General features: G+C 40.0%; 1 protein-coding gene across 1 annotated transcript; it reads right to left on the bottom strand.

Annotated features, from left to right (window-relative positions):
- Nucleotides 1–202: 202 nt before the first annotated feature.
- Nucleotides 203–23632, bottom strand: ccn5 (cellular communication network factor 5). The gene is made up of 5 exons (XM_072556595.1): nt 23296–23632; nt 22545–22761; nt 12674–12922; nt 5828–6042; nt 203–1313 (listed from the first exon to the last, which is right to left on the bottom strand). The coding sequence occupies exons 1-5, from the start codon at nt 23353–23355 to the stop codon at nt 1062–1064; spliced, it is 993 nt and encodes a 330-aa protein (XP_072412696.1). The 5' UTR covers nt 23356–23632; the 3' UTR covers nt 203–1061.
- Between the last annotated feature and the right edge of the window lie 1420 nt (nt 23633–25052).

Here is a 25052-nt window from a genome sequence, read left to right as displayed (position 1 = left end):
AAAATCAGTATGCAGTCTTATAAAGTCCAGGAATTGGAGAAGATCATTAGACATTTACCAATCATTGAGAAAAATTAAAGAAATAAATACTCATTTGGAAGTGATGGAAGTTAAGAAAATTTAGAACTGGTTACTCAGAATGATTCTATGAAAAATGATGAAATTAAGTAGATAAATGATTACACATCACTTTATTCACAGACATAATCATTCCATACCATTTGTTAGGTACATTGTTACAATGGCTAGTTACTTCATTAATTACTATAGACAAGTATTTAATGATAACATGTCCTGTTATATACAGAAATTTACAATAAAAAAATACATCTCCCAAGCACAAATACTTAGAGTATATATCCTCTTCACCTCTGGTATACAGTCATGCAAGTGGTATTCATTTTTAATTAAAAATGTAACAAACTATTGTATTGCTGTTGATTAAGTTGAGATAAATGGTCTAATCTTCAATTGTGCTGCAGCGGATGTGTCTTATTCTTATTATCATGCTTCGTAGTGCTTACACCTGCATTCTGCTAAATGAAAGGTATGAGCAGTGTTCCTGCAATCTCCTACATTGTGCAATCAGTGCAGCCCAGTGTCATCCTGTAGAGGATGCTGATAGCCCAACAAGTGAATATTAGGGTGAGGACTTAACCATCCTCAACAGGTCTTATTGAGGTTGTCAGTTGAACATCCAACATTTTCATGAAGGTTCTCCATGCATTACTGCAATGTTAAGCAGTTCAGCCTCAAAATTTAGTGGCAAAAAATTTAAATATTTCTGCAAAGCAATTAGTGGCTGATGTGTGGTAAGTGAAAATGTTCACTTTATCCATTTTTATTTTACTGTGAGATTATGTTAACTAGTGCTGGAAACTCAATATTAAAGGAATGCACAGAATATTCTTAAACAGAAGTAATTCAATAGCCAAAGGTCTCTTCTAAATTGATTACAAAATGTTTTAACTCTTCAATATAGCAACACTTTATTTTACACAGGAAAATCTTGTATGGAAATAATCTGCTCTCAATGTTGCAGTATTCTAGTGAGTTACAATTTAGTTGTAAGCATGGGAGCAGTTATAATGACAAACACAGGAAATAATGAACATCATTTGCTGTTTTACAATCCTCCCATGATTGCACCTGAACTCCAGCAGCTCTGTTCTAGTTTTATGTGGAGTGCAGCAACGTCTGTCAGAGCATAAGCCACAGTATCTGGGTCTGTAAGCCTTAACACTTATACAATTGTTGTATTCAAATTGAATTGGATAAGGTGCCCTTGTTGTTGGCCTGCAAATCTTCCTTCTCTGAAATAAAGATATGTTGTATTATATAAACTGAATACAATAATAAGCAATGATGCAGCTAGAAAATATATCTGAATTGTGATTTGTTACTAAATTATACTGTGCAAAATAAGTAATTTTTGCAATGGCAATAGAATAAAATTATCACTATAATTGACCTTATTCCTTCATCTTCATACATGACAGCACATTCTACAAAGCGAAGCATTGGAAAAGACAACCCAAAGCTTTACAAAAACAGTCCGACTGCTTTACAGATCTTGATTTTATGGTCAGCAACAAATGAAAAGCATTACAGAGTGATTCATTACATTTACTGATTTTCTGGAGATTTGCAATGGAACTTCCAGTTTCAATGTTATCAATCTAACTGCAGAGTATCACTTGTAATGGCTTTGTTTCCCTTTCTTATGGTACAGTCTCAATTGTCCCCAAGGATCTATACTGGGCTGTACTTTTGTATCTTACCTCTCGGCAACAGTAACTAAAGGCAGAGCATTAGTTTTCACATATACAATAACCATACCCGAACCTACTTCACCACTACCTCTCTCAACATCTGCATTATTGTTTAATTATCACACTGCTTACCACACATTCAGTGCTGGCTGAGCAGTAATTGCCTCCAATTAAATATAATGAAGTCATGAACGTTTGGTCATTATTCAAGCTCTGTTTCCTACCTAACATCTGCATTCCACTCCATGACAATAGTCGGAGGATTTATAAGACCATAAGGCATAGGAGCAGAAATTAGGCTATTTGGCCCATCGAGTCTCCTCTGCCATTCAATCATGGATGATAGCTTTTCTCAACCCCATTTTCCCATTTACTACCCGTAACCTTTGATTTCCCCCCGGCAATCAAGAACTTACTATCTTTTTTTAAATACACTCAATGACCTGGCTTCCACAGCCTTCTGTGGCAATGAATTCCACAGATTCACCACTCTCTGGCAAAACCAGTTTCTCCTTATCTCTGTTCTAAAGGTTCTTCCCTTTACTCTTCGGCTGTGCCCTCAGGTTCGCATCTCTCCTGTCAATGGAAACATCTTCCCAACTTCCACTCTGTCCAGGCTGGTCTGTATTCTGTAAGTTTCAATCAGATCCCCCCCTCATCCTTCTAAATTCCATCAGTATAGTCCCAGAGTCCTTAAACATTCCTTATATGTTAAGCCTTTCATTCCTGGGATCATTCTCATGAACCTTCCTGGACCCACTCCAGGGCCAATACATCCCTCCTGAGATATGGGACCCAAAATTGCTACAATACTCTAAATGTGGTCTGACCAGAGCCTTGAAAAGCCTCAGAAGTTTATCCCTGCTTTTGTGTTCTGGTCATCTTGAAATGAATGACAACAATAGTCTTCCTAACTACTGACTCAACCTGCAAGTTTACCTTATGAGAAACCTTGACTAAGACTCCCAAGTCCCTTTGCACTTTAGATTTCTGATTTTCTCCCCATTTAGAAAATAGTCCATACCTCTATTCTTCCTACCAAAGTGCATAAGCTCATATTTTCCCACATTGTGTTTCATCTGCCACTTCTTTGCCTGTTCTCCTAACCTGTCTAAATCTTTCTGCAGCCTCTCTGCCTCCTCAATAGAGTCGTGGAGTCATAGAGATGCACAGCATAGAAACAGACCCTTCAGTCCAACTCATCCACGCCAACTAGATATCCTAAAATAATCTCATCCCATTTGCCAGTACTTGGCCCATATCCTTCTAAACCCTTCCTATTCTTACACCCATCCAGATGCCTTTTTAAATGTTATCATTGATCCAGTCTCTACCACTTCCTCTGGCAGCTCATTTCACCCTCTGCATGAAAAAGTTGCCCCTTTAGGTCCCTTTTAAATCTTTCCCCTCTCATCCTAAACCAGTGCCTCTAGTTCTGGGCACCCTCATCCAAGGAACAGACCTTGTCTATTTATCTTATCCATGTCCCTCATGGTTTTACGAACTTCTATAAGGTCTCCCCTCAGCCTCTGATGCTCCAGGGGAAAGCAGCCCCAGCTTATTCGGCCTCTCCTTATTGTTCAAATTCTTCAACCCTGGCACATCTTTATAAATCTTTTCTCAACCCTTTCAAGTTTCACAATATCCTTCCTATAGGAGGGAGACCAGAATTACATGCAATAATCCAAAAGTGGCCTAACCAATATCCTCCCAGAAAGCATACCAATGCCTTCTTCACTATCCGATCTATCTGCGACTCCATTTTCATGGAAGTATGAACCTGCACTCCAAGGTCTCTTTGTTTTAGCAACACTCCACAGGACCTCACCATTAAGTGTATAAGTCCTAACCTGATTTGCCTTTCCAAAATGCAGCACCTCACATTTATCGAAATTAAACTCCATCTGTGACTCCTCAGCCTATTGTCCCATTTGATCAAAATCCCATTGCACTCTGAGGTAACCTTCTTCACTGTCCACGACACCTCCAATTTTGTCCATTATACGTCCAATGTATAAAATGAAAAGTTGTGGTCCCAACACTGACCCTTGTGGAACATGTCTAGTCACTGGCTTCCATCCTGAGAAGGACCCTTTTGTCCCCATTCTCTGCCTTCTGCCAGACAGCCAATCTTCTATCCATGCTAGTACCTTGCCTCTAACACCATGAGCATCTAACTCAGCAGTCTCCTGTGTGGCACCTTATCAAAGTCCTGGAAGTCCAGATAGATAACATCCATTGGCTATCATTGGTCTAACCTGCTCACTACCTCCTCAAAGAATTCTTACAGATTTGTCAGGCATGACCTCACCTTGATGAAACAATGCTGATTTTACTCTAATTTACCATGTGTTTCTAAGTATTCAGAGATTCCATCCTTCACAATGGATTCCAGGATCTTACCAATGACTGAGATCAGGTTAATCAGCCTATAATTTCCCGTATTTTGCCTTGCTCCCTTCTTAAACAGGGGGGTTACATTAGCAATTTTCCAGTCCTCTAGGACCCTCCCTGAATCTAGTGATACCTGAAAGATCACTACTAAAGCCTTCACTATCTCTTCAGCTATCTCCTTCAGAACTCTGGGGTGTAGCCTATCTATTCTAGGTGATTTATCCACTTTCAGAACTTTTCAGTTTTTCTAGCACCTTCTCCTTGGTGATGGCCACCATACTCATCTCTGCCCCCTCACTCTCTTGAATTTTTAGGATATTACTCATGCCTTCTACCATGAAGACAGACGCAAAGTACTTATTCACTTCCTCAGCCATTTCTTTGTTCCCCATTACTCCTTCACCAGCATCATTTTCCAGTGGCCCAATGTCCACTTTTGCCTCTTTTCTGCCCTTCGTATATCTATTGAAACTCTTGCATTCTTTCCTCATATTACTGGCTGGCTTACCCTCATTTTTAATATTCTCCCTCCTTATTTCTTTCTTCGTTGTCCTCTGTTGGGCTTTGTAGGCGTCCCAGTCCTCTGGCATCTGTTTCTAATCTTATTTTCCTACTTAACCTTCAGGTTCTAATTGCATACCCACACTATTTCTAAGGCCATGTATTTCTATCTTGGTAACACTGCCTGACTTATTGTCAGCATCAGCTTATCTGCTGCTGAAATCCTCATTCATCCCTTTGTTACCAATAGTAACAAATCAAATAAATGTCTGTAGGATCTCCTACATTCTACCCTCTGGAAACTTTATACCTTCTAAAACCTTGTTCCCATCACCCCTAAACTCGCTGAGCTCCATTGGTTCCCAAATTAATAATGGTTCAATTTTTAAATTTTCATTCATGTTTTTAAATCCATCCATGGTCCAGCACCTCACTATCTTTATAATTCTTTTTCTAGTCCCATAACTGTCTGAGAAATCCACACTCAGCCAATGCCAACCTCTTCACTATCCTAGATTTTGGTGGTTGTGTCTTTAGCCACTTAGATCCTGGGCTCTGGAATGCCCTTCCTCACCCTGCCTGATTCATTCTTTATCTTTCTTCCCTTAAGATGCTCCTTAAATCTTGTTTCTTTGACCAAGCCTTTGGGCATCTTGTCAACATACAGGGATCAGTGTCTATGTTTTGCTTTTTATTGCTTTTTGAAGTGTATTGAGCTGTTTTATTACTTCATAGATGTTTTATTAAAAAATAATATCTGTCACTGCAGGAACCTGCAATTATTAGAGATCCAAAACAACACATAGCCTCTACAGAGGATCTGCTACTCCTGCAATGAGACCAAGCAACAAAATAGGTCCTTAATTAATCAGACTGAAGAATCTTTACTGAGGCTTGCCAAGTCATAACTAGGGAGTGCACATCAGAATAATTAATTCAATATCAAATCAGGTGTAGAATGGGAAATAATAAAAAGGAGCTTAAGACAGTTTGCTACAATTTTTAAAATTGTAACCTATTTAAAATTAGTGTTCTTCTTGCAGAGAGAAGTGGAAAATAAATAAGTCCCATTTGGTTCTCATCCCTGTCCGTAATATTATAACAATGAGCTTTATGAATAACATTGTTACTAACTGGTTTTTAAAAAAACTATTATTCACCATGTGAGCTTCATTTGCATCGTCATGTTGGCATGGTCTCACAATACAAAGCTGGCTTTGTGTCTCCAAAATACAACGGTCATTCTTGTTGGAAATTCGGGTAGACACTCCTATCCCACAGCTCCTGGAACAAGCACTCCACTCACTGCTTTGCTCTGGGCAGTTGTAAGGTACATTGGAAACATATCTTCCATACAATACCTCTGATCTGTATGCTGAAGATAAAATAAGCAATAGTCTCATTTGTTTCAAAGTTAGTCATAAAAATGAACTGACAACTCATATGCTTACATAGGCTGTCAAAAATAAGAATATTGCATATTTAGGTCTAATTCTTTATAAAGCAATTATGTTACCATTGTAGGAAATAAATCAACAAATGCAGTTGGGAAATCTTAACATTAGGTATTCTTAAAATAATTTATTCATGGTTTGTGGTCATCATTTATTATCAGGTAATATCACATGGCATCAGGGTGAGTTGGCAAGATGGATACAGAACTAGCTTAGTCATAGGAGACAGAGGGTAGCGGTGGAAGGATGCTTTTCGGAATGGAGGATTGTGACGAGTAGTGTTCCACAGGGATCAGTGCTGTTTGTGATCTGGTTAAATGATATGGAGAAAAACGTGCATGGTCTAATTAGTAACGTTGTGGATAATACAAAGCTTGGTGGAGTTGCGGATAGTGAGGAGGATTGCCAGAGAATATAGCAGAATATAGATCAGTTGGGGGCATGGGCAGAAAAACAGCAGATGGTGTATAATCGGACAAATGTAACATGATGCATTTTGGAAGGTCAAGTGTAGGTGGAAATTATACAGCGAATGGCAGAATTCTTAGGAGTATTGATATGCAGAGGGATCTGGGTATGCAGGTCCACAGATCACTGAAGCTGGCAGAACAGGTAGATAAGGTAGTAACAAAGGCCTATGGCATGCTTACCTTCATTGGAAGGTTGAGTATAATGATAGCCAAGTTATGCTCCTGCTTTATAGAACTTTAGGACACATTTGGAATATTGCTTACAGTTCTGTTCACCACACTACCAGAAAGATGTGGATGCTTTGGTGAGGATACAGAAAAGGTTTACCAGGATGTTCCTGGTATGGGGGATTTTAGCTAAGAAGAAAGGTTAGATAGACTGGGTTTGTTTTCACTGGAACACATGAGGTTGAGGGGGAATCTGATACAAGTTTATATGATTGTGATTGACAATGAATAGATTGGGAAGTATGAGGCTTTTTTCAAAGGTGGAGGGATCAATTACTAGGTAACACAGATTCAAGGTGTGTGAGGAGTTTAAAAGAGATTAAGAGGCAAGTTTTTCACACAAAGGGTGGTGAGTGCGTGGAACGCGCTGCCAGAGGAGGTGGTGGGGGCAGATACAATAGCAGCATTCAAAATACACCTTGACAAATACACAAATAGGATGGGAATAGAGGGATATGGATCCTGCTTTAGTATGGAAGGGCAAAATGTGACAGTACAAGCTTGGAGGCCAAAGGACCTGTTCCTGCACTGTATTGTTCTTTGTTCTTCTTTGTATGCATCCCTAATTGCACTTGGGAAGGCAACAGCACACTGCTTTTTTTTAACTACTGCATTGTAATGAATGTTAGGGAGACAGTTCTAGGACTTTAGCACAACAACGAAAAAGAAACAGTAAAATAAAACAAAGAACTGTGGATGCTGGAAACTTGAAACAAAAACAGATTTTGCTGGAAAAATTTGGTAGGCCTAGCAGCACTTAGAGAGAAAGCAGAGTTGACGTTTTGAGTCCAGTGACCCTGATATTTCCAAGTCAGCCTGCTGTATAACTCCGCAGGTGTGGGGAGGTGTGTGGAGGTGGGGTAAAATTCTTAGGCGGTAGGGTTCTCGAGCGCTTACAGAGTATAAGAGTTTGAAAGGTGCTGTCGATGGTGCATTTGATGAGTTGCTGTTATCAAGATGGGACGCAGTGAATGTTTAATGAGATGGATGGGGTGCTGATCAAGCAATTTACTCACTCCCGTAAAAAGTTTTATAAGTCACCAAACCACAGCACCTGTATTAATGATAGAAGTCATAGAAAATAAGCAAAATGTTAAGACAGTTCATCTCAGGTCAATTTCACTTCAGGAAAAGTCGATTAAGATGATGAATGTAGGAACACCCAGAAGCTGCTGCCAAAGGGATGACCATGCCAGGACTAGACTTGCCAAACCAGGCCGAGACAGTCCCTCTGGGACTGGAAGGCTCCTCTTCACTGGGCTGATGCCGGGAGAAGATGCCTTCATCCGAAGAAGTTAAAAAAGGTAAGATATTAAATGTAAACATTAAGAAAATGCAGAGAAAGAAAAAGAAAGTAAAAAATGATTGGAGTAGATGAGCACCAGGCTCCTGAACTGAGCAGCCTGCAAGTCGTGCTGCTAAACCACTGCCATCATGTTCACAAGGAAAATTAGGAATAGGTAGCAAATGCTTGCCTTGCCATTGATGGCCAAATCCCAAGAAGGGATAAAATCTTTCTTGTCTGTCCACTACTTTAGCCAGGAATTTTCAGTGATGGACTATCCTTCAAAAATCCATTGTGTCCAATTAGCTGAAACATTTTAAGATGTTCAAGTTACCCTGTGGTTAATTATAGATTCTAGCAATTTCCTGACAACAAATGTTATATTAAATAACCTATAATTCAATTGTTTCCCTCTAACACCATTCTCAGCTGATGGAGTGTCATGCTTTATGTTTGGCCATCCTAACCCACCCATTTATTCATCCCTCTTCACATACATTCACTGTTTTTCCCTCCCTTCACTCTGACTAATCTTTCTCCAATCACAGCAGCTCAAGACTCCAATTGCATCCTTATAAGTGCCACTTACCTTCTGCATATGTCCTTACAGCAGTTATGACAAGCATTCCTGAATTCATAACTTGAAGACTAACAAATCATGTTATCATTTCTTACTGTAGCTATTTTCTTAAACTTTACAAATCAGTTTTTCTGCCTTCCTATTCACTCTCAGAATAAAAGATAAAAAGCCTAAATAGCTGAATAGCAGGTTAAAAAAAAGTTCTTCAACTCTTTGCAAAAGCACATGTGTGATGAATAAAATTTGAGAAAGGATCATCTGCATCTGGGCACATACTAAGTAAGATGCAAAGGCACACCACATGGAATTGGGCAAGTGAGTTGCTGAGAATATTGATGGAGGCAAGGGCAACAAAAAAGTATCTGCCTTTCCTAATACTATCACTTGCTTTTCTCACACAGTCCTGAATGTAAACTGTGTGGCACTTCATTACCGAACATTCTCAACAACTTTGGGAACTATTAAACCCACAGAAACCCTTGTTGTTCTCCCTGTCTCAATGAGCCCTTCATTCTATCAACTGGAAACTGCAGATTGGCAGAGGAAGTGCATCTTAAAGAAGCACTGTCTCAAACCTCTCATACACCTACTCAGAGATTGACATTTCACTTGGGATTGAGGAGTACCCAGTGGATGCACAGGATGATTTACATATAATGGTAATTAAATGTTAGAATAGCTGCAGCACAAAATAAGGTCGTCACGCCTGTCCTATCTTCCTGAAAGAATAATTCACTTGGGCCACTGCCCTACCTTCTCTACATAGCACTACACATTCTTTCTTTTCAGGTTATAATAAAATTCCTTTTTGAATACCTTCAATGAACCTGTTTGAACCATATTCTCAGCCAGTGCATTCCTAATCCTAACTACTTGCTGTGTGAAAAATCTTTTCCTGATGTTGCCATTCCTTCTTTGCCAATTACCAATTATCTGTACCCTCTGTTCTCAATCCTTCCACCAATGTTTATCTCAATAAATGCTGTTGACACCCATTTACAAATATATTTTTTAAATTCCCTCACAGTCTTCTTCTCCAAACTGAACAGCCTCTCCAGTCAATCTATGTAACCGAAGTTCCTCATCCTCATTTTCGTGAATCTTTCTGCAACTTCCCGAATGCCTTCATTTTTGTCCTGGGCATAATACTCCAACTGCAGCCAAACCAATTTTTTTTTACAGGTTTAACAAAAATTCCTGCTTTTGTGTTCAAAGTTCAATTGATAAAGTCCAGATGTTGTGTGCTTTACTAATCACTCTCTCCACCTTTAATGATTTATGTTCAAGGTATACCAGGTACCTCTGCTCTTGCAACACTTTTAGAATTATACTTTTATTTTATATTGCCTCTGTTTTCTTAAAATGAACCATTTCATACTTCTCTACATTAAATTTCATTTGCCACTTCTCTGTCCTTTCCACCAGGCTACATCCTTTGAAATTAAATATTATCCACTTCGCAGTTCACAATACTTCCAAATTGCATGCTTTCTGCAAACTTTGAAGCTGTGTCCTATTCACCAAATTCCAGAGCATTAATACATATAGCAAAAAGAGCAACGGCCCTAAAACCGACCCATTTCGGAACTCCACTATAATCCTTCCTCTAGCTCAATAAACAACCATTAATCAGCCACTTCTGGTTATCTATCATACAACAAATTTCATATCTATGTTGCTGCTGTTCCTTTTATTCAGGACCTCTAAATTTGCTCACAAGTCTGTAATGTGCATTTTATCAAATGCTTTTTCAGGAGACACTTGAAAGAGCAGCTCAGGGCCTCATTTTGCAGAGGCCAAGTCAGGTCCCAGATGAAGACGATCAAGTTGCAAACTCCAGAGGATCATCATACTGAAGAGTTCTCCTTGACCTGAATTAGGAGTTGTCAACAGTATAGGAGGGCCTGCCAAGAGTCACGGGAGCATTTCCAAGACAGTTCAGCAGTTCCATTCCAACATGGAGAGCAATCTGCTGTCGGACCTAGCATATATGGTTACCTCTGGGGATGCTACTGATAGGGTTTGTAAACAGAAGTCTGTGTCACCAACTTCAAAAGCTTTGATTAATTATCAAGACTTCTGTTTTACAAGCTATTTGGTATCCATTGGTTTCAACACATGGATTTGATTTCCCAAAGTACTGCTAATTTCTCATTTCCTCTTATCTGATCGTAGCCTGTCCATCTCCAGCAATGGCTTCTTTTCCTGCCCTTGAATCATTGCCTCAAATCCTCAAGGAATTTGTCCTCTATGCTCTCATCTTCCATATTAACATGCTGCTTCAAGGTGAAATCATATTTATTTCTGTAACTTGGTCCTGCCTTACATTCCCATTCCCCAACCCCAATTCTTCCTCTAAAACATTGTGTTTCTCAATGCATTAGCTCCCTCTTTGCTTGTTTGGAGACTGAATACTCCAATTTTTTTCTTTAAATCACTATACCTCAGCATTTGCTCTTCCAATTTCTTCTTTAAAAACATTAACTAAGTGTTAGTGCACACTTCCGAATACCTGCTCCTTGACTTCACTCCTGATCTTTATCTAAATGTGAAACTGCCCCCATTGTTTGTTTCTTTTTGGGCTAAGAAGTGAAGGTTGTTTTTATAGTGTTTGTAATATATGGAGGGGTCATCAATTAAATATTGAATAACCAAAGAAGCAGCTAACATTTTCATTGTAAGTATACGCGGGCATTTGCCTTTCCAGCCACATTGTTAAATTACACAGATTATTACAGATAATTCAGTCAACCAACACAATAAGGATACATGCCTGTCATCCAAGAGTATCCATTTTGCTGAGACCATCACCTTTTTTTTTCCTCTTATTTTTGATTTGGAACTGTGAGCTAAAGTTAAGCATTAGAACTTTGAATTTTGAACAGCAGCTTTTTGTGGAAAAAAAAGAAAGAACAGAAAGAACAAGCAAACTGATGTGTGTATTTGGGAACTGGCCTGGAAAGATAATTTCAGGTTAGTTATTGTTCTAAGAGCATGGCAATCATTGCAATACCAGGATGTGTTATATTCAAAGACTGGCAGCATGTTGGATGTTGCATTGATTAATCAGAGAGGGCTGATAAATCAATGCAAAAGTTACAAGAGGAAAGATAAATCATTACAAAAGGAAAGATAAATCAATCATTGAATTGGTTTTGACTGGGTGTTTTGGGGAAAAGGCTGTGAGTGGAAGCTGCTGGATTGGGAAGCTGTGTTTGAGTTTTACTATCTCTCTAGTTTTATATTCAGTTAAAGAATTATTGAATTTTCTGTAAAAAGAATCTCAGTTTATAAGAAATAAGTCAATTTTCCTTGAAGCATACTGGTGGCTGTTTACATTAAGTAGTGACATTGGAATTCAAGCAAAATACAATCTCATGTGACTGAATTAAAGGCTTGGTACTCATCGTTGAAATGGTTGTCAAACTGGCCAGTTACAGCTTTTAACTGTTTTCTTTTAAATTTATCCCTTAACTGTGTCTGTTTGATTGTAACCCCCACTCACACACATAGACAAAGTAGATTAAATCATAGACATTAAGTAGATTACTTTGTTGTTTAACTTTGCCATGCTAAAGTCACATTACGAATAATAAATTGGTAATTTCTGTATAAGTCATATGTATCTGCAATCTGTTCTTCTTAAAGTCGGTGTAGGAATAATGGTGCAATTTTGAGGGTCAATGAATACCTTAATTTCATTAAGTTGTGATTCCAATGATAGTGAGGCCGCTTTAATTTGATGGACCATCCCTGTGTCATAACAATCTAATTATTTAATGTTATAGAGATGTTTATGTGACATACCGAACTAGCTAAATTTAGCTTGCTGCACTGATGAGGACTAAGCAGCATCAAGTACATCAAGAATACCTATACTGATCGTTTGATCTGCCAACCAAATCAATCTGTATAACTAGCTTCCACTGTTCCTAATAATTGGTGCAAAATCCAAAGATATTTGTTGCCAAAGAATCCCAAATAATTACCTGCCAAAGCATCGCCAAAGATACCATTGTCTTGTTTCTCACATATCCAACGAGGACAGCATTCCCCTGGGATTTCAACACGTTTTGGGTAAAGGCAGTCTGGACCCTGCAGACGAACGTCTTCACTACAGCGTGGGATGCAACCAATTCCTCCATCCGAGCACCAACAGTGATATTTACAGCTGGGCTGGAATACATCACCATCCTTATAGATCACCCCATTGAATTCACATGTTCCAGCTTCAAGTGCTAGACACAATTTAAAAATGCTCGTAATTCAAATCACATTTATACATAATCATAATATAGTTTAATATATTAAAAAATACAATACCATATAGTCCGTATCATTTCATTAATTGAAATTATAATAACTGCAAGGAATTTGTGGTTACCAATAATGTTCACAACACTTAAACTTGTCAAAAAAACTTGAAGAGATTTTTAGATTGGGAAGTCAAAGCAGTGCTCCCAATTGAAAACCACCAAGTTGTGTGACGAAGACAAACACTGAGTAGCTTATCATCCAGATTGCCAAATACTCAATAGACCATAGTGCAATGCAAGAGGCTAAAACAGTAAGTGAATGCCAGAATTTTTGATCAATTGTCAAACCATACACTGAAAGTGAAATAAATGGATTGCAAGTGAAAGAAAACGATTCTGGAAAAAGTTGAATGAAAACATTTTATGGAAATTGGATTTGAATGCCTTGGAGGTTGTTTGTCATGTCATTAACTTTTAATTTACACTCAATGAGCAAAAACATGTCTTGTATTCAGAGTCTGGTGAGGATCTCATGGGTACCTAATGCAGTGCATTCTGGCAGACCTCTCAGTGAAGTACAATTAACATGCATCCTCTGGAGGAACAGACCAACTCAGACAGTAACTTCTTTAATGTGTTTGCTGGAAATTTAGTCTTTGAAAATGCTGGGGATTGATAGCGTCAAAAATTTTTTTGCTGCAGAAATCAGGGCTCTCCTATGTCTTGCCATTTGTTTACAGAATTTGGACTGAAATTTGCAACACAAGAGGCTGTTAGTATTCCCAAGATATCTCAGAGTAAATAAACATCCGCACATGTGCAATGAAATGCAAAAATCTAGAAATTGGTGTCTGGTTTTCCCTGCTCCTCCAGAAGATTCATATAATATTACCTTTCCAACAAATAGCATTAAAATAATACAAGGGACATCTGCAGTATTTACTAAGCAGTCATTCATTAAGTATGGTTACAGAAGAAGGCATGGCTTCTTTATCAAAGTGCATATTTTTTAGCAATCTGCTAAGTAATTATGAACAAAACATCTTATAGTGTTGAAATTTTAGTTTGAGAAGTGTGGAATCTTATTCCTTTAAATCCTAATTAAATTTTGAAGATTTTAGAGGAATAAACAAGCTTAACAGTTCAGTTTACTTCTTCTATCTGTCTTTTTATCTCTCTCGCAATCCTACCTTTCTCACTCTTAAGTATGCTTTCTTTGGATTATTTTACATTAATTAAATATTCTAACCTATATGTCCTGGTTTAAACTCAAAGTCCAACATCATCAATTTACAAGTAGGTGATTTTGAATGAATTAAAATTGGGCACTATATGTCAGAGTGAGGATGTTTTAATTTGTTTGGCTGAGAAGATGCTTTGGATGCCTTGTTTACAGGCCCCACATCTCCTGTAGAGGGCACTATGCGCTTTGTCGTTATGACTGTAAATTGCTGCTCAAAAGTACACAAAGATTCTCTGGACAGCTGTAAGCTTTCTAAATGAAGCAAATCATTTGTCTTCCATTGACCACAAGCCATACCAACACCAAAATCCTTATTTATCACTTGAATGCCTGTAGATTTGGGTGGAGAAGTACACACAGATAATTCAACATTGTGCATAATCATAATGCTTTTGTACCACACAGATATAGTTTGCATTTTTAGAGCACTTTTCAGTATTCCTGGGAATTTCAACCTACTTAACAAGAATGGGTGATGGTCCCTTAGATTACCATTGTCATTCTCTCATCCCCCCTTCTTCCTTAGATTACCATTGTCATTCTCTCATCCTCCCTTCTTCCTCAAAGATGCTCCCTTAAACGTACCTCTTTGACAAATACTTTGGATATCTACCTTAAAATACATAGTTTGGTGTAAGATTTGATTGATAAACAAACAAGTGCCATGGGATGTTTCACTATCTTAAAGACACAAGGTAAATCCAAGAAATTGAGGGTTTGGTTAAGAAAAAGAAGGAAGCATATGTCAGGCATACACAGGATAGATCGAGTGAATCCTTACAAGAGTATAAAGGCACTAGGAATATACTTAAGAGGGAAATCAGGAGGGCAAAAAAGGGTCATGAGACAGCTTTGGCAAATAGGGTTAAGGAGAATCCAAAGGATGTTTACAGATACGTTAAGGACAAAAGGGTAACTAGGGAGAGCAAAGGGCCCCTCAAAGATCAGCAAGGTGGCCTTTGGGTGGAGCCGCAGGAGATGGAGAGATATTAATTGGGTATTTTGCAGCAAAGTTTACTGTGGAAAAGGACATGGAGGATACAGAATGTAGGGAAATAGATGGTGACATCTTGAAAAATGTCCATATTACAGAGGAAGAAGTGCTGGATGTCTTGAAACACAAAAAAGTGGATAAATTCCCAGGACTAGATCAGGTGTACCCTGGAACTCTATCGGAAGCTAGGGAAGTGATTGCTGGGCCCTTTGCTGAGATATTAGTATCATTGATAGTCACAGGTGAGGTGCCAGAAGACTGGAGGTTGGCCAACGTGGTGCCACTGTTTTAAGAAGGGCAGTAAGGACAAGACAGGGAACTTTAAACCAGTGAGTCTGACGTCTGTGGTGTTGGAGGGAATCCTGAGACTGGTTGTTGGAGGGAATCCTGAGAGACAGGACGTACATGTATTTGGAAAGGCAAGGATTGATTAGGGATAGTCAACATGGCTTTGTGTGTGGGAAATGATGTCTCATAAACTTATTGAGTTTTTTGAAGAAGTAACAAAGAGAATTCACGACAGCAGAGCGGTGGACATAATCTATATGGACTTCAGTAAGGCATTCAACTAGGTTCCCCATGGTTAGCAAGGTTAGATCTCATGGAGAACTAGCCATTTGGATACAGAACAGGCTCAAAGGTTGAAGACAGAGGGTGGTGATGGAGGGTTGATTTTCAGACTGGAGACTTGTGACCATTGAAATACCACAAGGATTGGTGCTGGGTCCACTACATTTTGTTATTTATATAAATTATTTGGATAAGAGGTACAGTTAGTAAATTTGCAGATGACACCAAAATTGGAGGTGTAGTGGACAGCAAAGAAGATTACCTCAGATTACAATGGGATCTTCGTCAGATGGACCAATGGGCTAAGAAGGGGCAGATGGAGTTTAATTTAAATAAATGCAAGGTGCTGCATTTTGGGAAAACAAATCTTAGCAGGACTTGTACACATAATGGTAAGGTCTTAGGGAGTGTTGCTGAACAAAGAGACCTTGAAGTGCAGGTTCATAGATCCTTGAAAGTAGATTCGCAGGTAGATAAGATAGTGAAGAAGGCATTTGGTATGCTTTCCTTTATTGGTCGTATTGAGTACAGGAATTGGGAGGTCATGTTGCGGCTGTACATGACATTGGTTAGGTGACCTTTTGAATATCGCGTGCAATTCTGGCCTCCTTCCTATCAGAAATATGTGAAATTTGAAAGGGTTCAGAAAAAGTTTACAAGGATGTTTCCAGGGTTGGAGGATTTGAGGTATCGGGAGAGGCTGAATGGGTTGTGGCTGTTTTCCCTGGACCGTCGGAGGCTGAGGGGTGACCTTATAGAGATTTATAAAATTATGAGGGGCATTGATAGGATAAATAGACAACGTCTTTTTCCTGGGGTTGAGGAGTCCAGAACTAGAGGTTTAGGGTAAGAGGGGAAAGATATAAAAGGGACCTAAGGGGCAACATTTTCACACAGAAGGTGTGTGCATGGAATGAGCTGCCAGAGGATGTGGTGGAGGCTGGTAAAATTGCAACATTTAAAAGGCATCTGGATGGGTATATGAATAGGAAGGGTTTGGAGTGATATGGGCAGGGTGCTGGCAGGTGGAACTAGATTGGATTGGGATAGCTGTCGGAGTGGGCGAGTTGGAACAAAGGGTCTGTTTCCATGTTGTATATTTCTATGACTCTATGACTCTAAGTTGCTTTTATAAAGTGTTGTCATGTGTTGATGTATTTGATTAAAAATTGTAGCAAATAAATTAATAATGTTCTGTTGATATTTTGAACTATGTTGCTGTGCATGAGAGAACACAAAAGCATTGTGTTGGATTACTGTGAAGAAGCCAGCTAAAAGAAGTTTACTGACAATGAAACAACAAACAACTCCTCTTAAATTTATGAATAAAAGTTGTAGTATTCCAATATTCATGGTGATAATGGAAATTCCAGATGAAATACCAATACAGACAAAAAAATAATAAACCTTGGCATGTGGTCTGCTGCTTCAAAAATAAACACCAAGATTCTTTGAGAATACAGATCACAATAATTTAATTAAGTATGCTTCTAAATGAAATAAAAGACTGATGAAAATTAATCACTAGAGAGAGTCTGGAGGCTGATGTTGGACAATGCAAAATCTAGCATTGGATTAAATTGCATGTGAACTCATAAATGTTTATGTTCAGCTGAGTCAGACAGGAGATACAGTGAAGATTGTGGTGGATTAAATCACAAAACAGAACATACGACGATAATCCAAAATTAGACAAATACATAAAGAGTTGATATCTAGTTTATGGGTGGCACAGTGGCTCAGTGGTTAACACTGCCTCACAGCACCAGGGTCCCAGGTTCAATTCCAGCCTCGGACAACTATCCGTGTGGAGTTTGCATGTTGTCCCCGTGTCTGCGTGGGTTTCCTCTGGGTGCTCTGGTTTCCTCCCACAGTCCAAAGATGCGCAGGTCAGGTGAATTGGCCATGCTAAATTGCCCATAGTGTTAGGTGCATTAGTCAGAGGGAAATGGGATTGGATGGGTTACTCTTCGGAGGGTCGGTGTGGACTAGTCGGCCCGAAGGGCCTGTTTTCCACACTGTAGGGAATATGATCTAATCTAAAAAAAAGTTCATTCAGGTTCATTTTCAGGCTGTGAAAGGGGACTGGTCATAGTTTGAGATCTGCCCATATTTGTTTCTGTTGCAGCAGCTGCCGCCTCACTTTCACCCGTATTTGTTTTTGCTGATGGCTGCCGCAAGCACAACAGAACAGCCTTGCAGAATTCCAAACATACACACAATGTCAACTAGCCTCCAGCGCCTAAAAGCAATTTGTCTCTCTTAAAGGAAAGCTGCATTAAATAAAAGATGCTGCTGCTGGTTGGCACAAATGCAACTGGAGGGAAAGGAAATCAAACACTGGTGAAGAGACAGAGTTCATATAAGCATCACCAAAGGCCTTAGTCCTGGAGGAGTTATGTCACATTTTCACAGGGAGCCAAAAGACACTCAATGCTGCCCTATGAAGAAGTATGAGTAAGTGATTAGAGAGGTCAATGCAAAATATCTGGCATTGAGAATGTGGCAGCAGTGCCAGAGCAAGCTCAATGAGCTAATGTGAATTGTCAAGATAAATTAATATATTTTCTCATAGCGTTTCCTACGTGCCATTGTATCAATTTCTCATTCTGCTCAATGTATCACAGCACCCAGTCGCCCATCAACAGTCTCTCCAACTCAGGATCGAAACTTGACAATAGTTACTATAACTTATAAATGGTATCAGCCTCATCTATATCTCACTGCTTCCAAATACCTAAAGCTTTCTAACAATTACCTCAATCACTGATATTCTTCCCTCATTCTTTCAGGACAAGATGGCATCAAATGCAAAGGAACAGACAAGGAACAAATGGTGGCCAAGCATGTCTTCATCCCTTGAGTTTCACACATGTGGAGCAGTAGTTGTGCTGATCCAATCATAACAACTGATTGGACCTAAGTCAGGCTATTTGCAACATTGTGTCACATTTAACCTCAGGGATGAGATTGTAATCACATATCCATGTCATCACAAAAGCTATAATTTTGTATCTAACATTGCCCAACTACTCTCTGTCCCCCCTCACCTATTCATGAAACCTCCATTGGGTTTTCAACAATCGACTATTCCACTGCACTAGTGCAGGCTGATCTATATATTACCCTCTGTCAGTGGTATCTGAGTATACACTGACTTTGAAGGTTGTGGGTCCAAGAACCACTGGAGGACTTGAGCAGAAACATCAAGGGTGTTACAGTAACAAGGGAGTGCTGTAAGGGTAGAAGTGCTGTGCTATTTCCTGATAAGACAGCAAAACTAAGACCCATTCTGGCCTCTTAGTTGGACATGAAATATCCACAGCATTATTTTGAAAAGATATCTCAAGAGTCTTGTCCATATTTATCCTTAAATCAAATATCCCAAAATCAGATTATCTGGTCCTTAACACATTAGGATGGTACCGTGGCTCAGTGGTTAGCACTGCTGCCTCACAGTGCCTGGGACCTGGGTTCGATTCCTGCCCTGTCTGTGTGGAGTTTACGCATTCTCCCTGTGTCTGTGTGGGTTTCCTCCCACAATCCAAAGATGTGCAGGGCAGGTGAATTGGCCATGCTAAATTGCCCATAGTGTTAGGTGCTTTAGTTGGGGCAAATATAGGGTAGGGGAGTGTGTCTGGGTGGGTTACTCTTTGAAGGGTCAGTGTGGAGTGCCAAATGGCCTGTTTCCATACTGTAGGGAATCTAATTACTCATTGGCTGCCAGAGTTCCTACATAACAACAGTGACTATACTCAAAAGTGTTTCATGGACTTTGAGACACCCACTAGTCTTGAACCTCACTCTCTCTCTATATATATATATATATATTTTTATGCAAGGCTTTCTTTCTTTATCTTCTATAAACTTAAGGTCATCCAACAATTTGCTGCCCCTTTTCTAACCAGTGTGAAAAGCCCAAAAGCATTCAGAATGGTGCTATGTTGTTGTTTTATGCATCACTTCCACTCCTATCTCACTCACATTCTTCTATAATGGCATGATTTTTCAGCAGCAGCTGATATGTCCAAGGGCCTCTCATTCCAACCCTCTGTTATGATTTTATGCTTTTGGATGTACAGGAGTTGCTGCCTGGGTAATCACAGCAGCCTCACGAGGAGGACTAACAACTGCACTAAACATGTGAGTTGACCTTTGCTTATATTACATCCACCAGCTCAGATGGAAGAATTACATGAGCGGCTAGTACAGAACTTGTTGAGTCAGTGGGTACAAGTTGGCTGAAGCCAGGTGGCTAATGGAGGCTCCTCTGCCATCTCCTTGGAGGGCAAGGGAGCAGATGAATTCTGTTGCATAGAACTCAGATAAAGACCATGATGGAGTGGCATACAGAGGAAAATGGATGAGCACACAAAGTAATCATGATTTGGAGATGCCGGTGTTGGACTGGGGTGTACAAAGTTAGAAATCACACAACACCAGGTTATAGTCCAACAGGTTTAATTGGAAGCACACTAGCTTTTGGAGTGCCACTCCGTCATCAGGTGATTGTGGAGGACACAATTGTAAGGCACAGAATTTATAGCAAAAATTTACAATGTGACAGAACTGAAATTATACATTGAAAAATACCTTGATTGTCTGTTGAGTCTGTCATCTGTTCGAATACCATTATAGTTTCACTTCTTTCATGTGTAAATCACAAAATCTTTTTTAAAAGTTGCATTATCAGGTTAGCTGTAACAAGTGGGTTTCCCCCGGGTGCTCCGGATTCCTCCCACAATCCAAAAATGTGCAGGTTAGGTGAATTGACCATGCTAAATTGTCCGTAGTGTTAGGTGAAGGGGTAAATGTAGGAGTATGGGTCTGGGTGGTATACGCTTCGGTGGGTCGGTGTGAACTTGTTGGGCCGAAGAGCCTGTTTCCACACTGTAAGTAATCTAATCTAATCTAATCTATTTGGTGTTAGCTAGACAATATGTTGAAGGTGTTAGCCCCCTGTGTTCTCTGTCTATGCACCCAGACAGACATACACACAGACGGACACAAAGACCCACATGCAGACATATATTTTGTGGGGTGAATTTGTACTTGTAGGGTTACATTGTACTTTGCTCAAAAACTGCATGAATTCATGTAAAACTCTGTTATCTCACTTTTTAGATTAGAATCGATCTAAACATCATGGCATAGACAGAGAACACAGGGGGCCAACACCTTCAACATATTGTCTAGCAAACACCATTGTTAACTGCTAACCTGAGAATGCAACTTTTAAAAAAAGCTTTTGTGATTTATACATGAAAGAAGTGAAATATTGTGGTATTCGAACAGATGACAGACTCAACAGACAATCAAGGTATTTTTCCATGTATAATTTCAGTTACATCACACTGTAAATGTTTGCTATAAATTCTGTGCCTTACAATTGTGTCCTCCACAATCACCTGATGAAGGAGCAGCGCTCCAAAAGCTAGTGTGCTTCCAATTAAACCTGTTGGACTATAACCTGGTGTTGTGTGATTTTTAACTTTGTACAGACAAAGTAAGATGCTCAAGAAGTGCCCAATTTCACTATAGGACAAAGCATCACATGCAGCTTGAAGCCCATCCTTTCCAGTGTGAATGTGATGGCCAATCCTCTGACCACTTGTGGAGCCAGCTGTGATACAGCATCTGGAGACCACTGTATCCATTGCTGCACAGGCAGAAGCCATCCAGAATCACAGTGTTGCACGAAAGGTCACAAAACCCAACTTTGTTGCCTAGAGGCTTATTGCCAAGGCCTGGATCTGATAAGCTCAATAGCAGTGAATGCTGAGATGTTCACCGGCACTGAGGGCTGTAACAGAGTCCTAACCACCAGGGAGCCAAGTTATGCTCAATTTAGGAAGTTGTAGCTTAGAAGATATATGACCATCACCTGTCAGTGTACAAATGTGGGCTGACCGGCCTATATATGCATTGATGTATTTAGGGCAACATGGTAGCTATGCCTGTCAAGTTCCCTGCACACCTATCCAGATCCCACTCCTCACTAAATGGAATTAGAGGCATAGCTCCACTCCATTTCCAACAGGAAAATCCCTTTCCTTTGAGAAATGCCCCAGTTTGGGTTCTTAACCTACAGAATTGGCTCATACCTCTTTGGTATGGGATGTTTTCACTGTAAAGCACTCTGTCAATGTTTCTAGGAGCTGCCCTGCCATAGTTCTCTGCTATTTTCCTGAGCCATCAACTCCAACCCCACCTCCACACAGCCCTGACCCATTATTTCAATGCCTATTCTCCCTGAATAGGCACCCTATACCTCACCACTGAGCAGTAAAACATAAAGTGAACTGAACCTCTTCACTGACTGCCTTTCCCATTCCAACCCATCCATCAGCTGCCTGCCCCTCCAGTAATATTGGATTACTGAATCAGTCAGAGAGAGTTGGCCAGTTTCTGATCTTCCATTGCCAGGAATGTCTTCTTGGAGCTGTTTTGATTCAAAGAGACTGACCTCCTCCAAGAAGATAATCACTTGTAGTCCAAATCAATTTAATGGATGATTTAAAAAGGCTAAACTGTGTTTGATAGTGGATCTTAAACAGCTAATACCACCATGAAAACATCTGACCCAAATAAAAATGTCACAGGCTTTTGAAATGTTTTAGCATGGAAAACTTAACATGGTATTCTTGCTTTAACATCTAACTGTTGTAAGAAACAGTGGACAAGGTAATGCAATGACCGCAGAATTCTGGATGGCTGAAAGCCTTCTTATAAAATCTTGTGGTTCTTTCCAATGTATGCACAGTTAAGGATGGCCATTCATTGATAAATAAACTTACAGGTACATATCCCTCTGGTCCCAGAGAGGCTGATGCTCTGATCACAGAACAGATGCTGATGAGGATCACACACGTCCACCCCTGTGCAATATTCTCCCAACTGCTTGGCACAAACCCGGCAGCAACCACAAGCATCCACAACAAGAGGGACTCCTGGGGCACAGAGGGGTAGAGTCGGGGGACAATGGCAGGGGTAGGGGCAGAGCTGGGCACCAACCTGCAAGAGAAGATGGCAGTCATCAAAATGTTATCCATGAGGAGGCAGGTGGCTTGGCCACTGAAAGGAGCAGAGCTGTGGGGGAAAACAACTGGAGCCAATGTTGCACTTTGTGAGGTGAGTAAACGACCATTATGGTGCTTAATCTCAAAGTGAGAGTTGGGAGAACGGAGGCGGGGGGGCAACTTATTCCCTCCACAATCCCGGAAATTGTGTTGCTCGTGAATAATTATGAATGATGATGTAAGTCACAAGCAAAAAGAAAATAAACATTTTAAATTAAAACCATTTCAGTAAACCAGAGAGAAATATCTGCTGCATGAGAAGTCACTTACAATATTATTGTAAAAATGCATTATAATGGATCTGCCCCTAGCCCAGAAAAAAATACAAACTTTTGGCATCTACTCGAAGTTAACCTTTTGCATTTCCTTCACTGTTGAAATGGGACAATAGTCTAACTCACATCGTCTAATAATGTACCTGCTTATGTGTGCACAAACATGCAAAATAGGAGCACAAAGTTTCTCTCACCTTAGATGCAATGCACAGGACATAAAATGTTACTGTGCTTTCGACCCAAAGATTCCTCATGGTGTTTCGGTCTGTTCGGCGCAGAAATGTGGAGATTGCTGCAAAGCTGCTGGTTTTAAACTTTGCAGACTCTGGCGAGTTGGGGCGCCGCGGTTTTTATAGGCAGCAGTGACGTTCTTCGCAGACTGGACGGCAAACAGAGACAACTCGGGAACACCACCAACTTTGTCCTAATTCCGGATGCCTCCTGACATTTTGACATCCGCCAACATAAGGTCCAGTTAGTTATTGAATAACAGTTAAAGAGCCAAACAGAAAGTGGCGTTGTTATCCTACACCGCCGGGTCTCCTGGCTGTTGAAAAACACAGCGTTTTGACTGGCTATCACTTACAAATTGTACTTGACTGCAAACCGATTGATAAGCCTTCCCCAGAATGAATTACATTTGCTGAATAGGACCACAGCAACGATGATTGCCTACGTTTGTTTGACCATTAACAGAAGAACAATTCTGAAAGCATCCCCGTCTATACAGGATATGCATCTTAATACAACATGTAGGAGAAAATTACAGCAAATGCCGGAATCTGTATTGGAAACAACCAATGCTGAAGATCACAACAGCATCCGTGGAGAGAGTGCAAGCTAATGCTTCGAGTTTGGATGACTCTTCATCAGAGCAGCATTGGTTGTTGTCATCTAAATACAATAGTTCAGTCACAAATCCAATTTCACCAAAACTAAATGAGATATCTAAGATTCAGGTGTCCCAGATCTACACCCTGCAGTATGCACACTCGCAGTATGCTGGTAGACACCCTATGTCACACCCCACTGCCACCTGGACAAGGATAAGACAGCGAAGAGTGGCATCAACCACAGTGGCCCTCCCATGGGGCGAATTCAACCTTGACGTGTGACTTGAAAGAGCCAGCCAGCGTGCATGGATCAGCGTCCAGAGGAGATGCCATCAGTCTCGGTACAGATCGGACAAAAGCTCAAAGAAGAAGCAGCAGGCCAGCAAACCTAAAGCAGTTAAAGGTCAAAGGGAGGCTGTAATTGTGCTACTGAAATTATGGTATTCAAGGTTGGTAATAATGGCAGCAATCTCTGAATTCACAACTGGTAACTTTATGCCTCCCAAAATCCTAGAAAGTTGTTGGAAGTGTTGGGTTGTAAGCAGCTGTGATGTGAATTGTCTATCTACTTTTAAGATGAAAGCGAGTTGGGGTCAAAAATGGTTAATCAGCATTTCTACCTGAATGTTAGCCTAATGTGTTCCACTTTGCCACTGGAAAGAGTACAGGGGAAAGCATTGTTGAGATCCATTTAACCCTACAAGTCGATGAATATCCAACAGAAGTTTACTGGGGTCCATAGAAAGAACAGCTATTACAGTTGGATGCAGGGGGGAAATGATCTCCAGTAGAAGAAATGCATCTCTCAACCATCTATTGATTTCAAAAGGTTCATCCTGGCAATGAACAGAGGGAACTAATCATCAATGCAGCCTTTACAACTGGTAGTAGATTTAGGTAACTCTACAAAAAAAACAGAAGTGCCTGAGGGTGGCCACTTGACCTTACTACTTAGTAGAATGGGGTAATGTGCAACTATTAGAAGTTGGGAACAAATGTGGACTGCTTCCTTTACAGACAGTAATTCTGTGGAGCGTGCAAACAAGTTCCTTTCTTAAATAAATTGTATGTAGCTTGTAAAATTGTATTTACACTATAAGTTGCCTGAAAACGTAGAG

The sequence above is a fragment of the Chiloscyllium punctatum genome, chromosome 37 (genome assembly GCF_047496795.1).
Source record: "Chiloscyllium punctatum isolate Juve2018m chromosome 37, sChiPun1.3, whole genome shotgun sequence".
NCBI classification, from domain to species: domain Eukaryota; kingdom Metazoa; phylum Chordata; class Chondrichthyes; order Orectolobiformes; family Hemiscylliidae; genus Chiloscyllium; species Chiloscyllium punctatum.
Note: the sequence above shows the minus strand (reverse complement) of the source record. Positions and strands in the feature narration are given on the sequence as shown.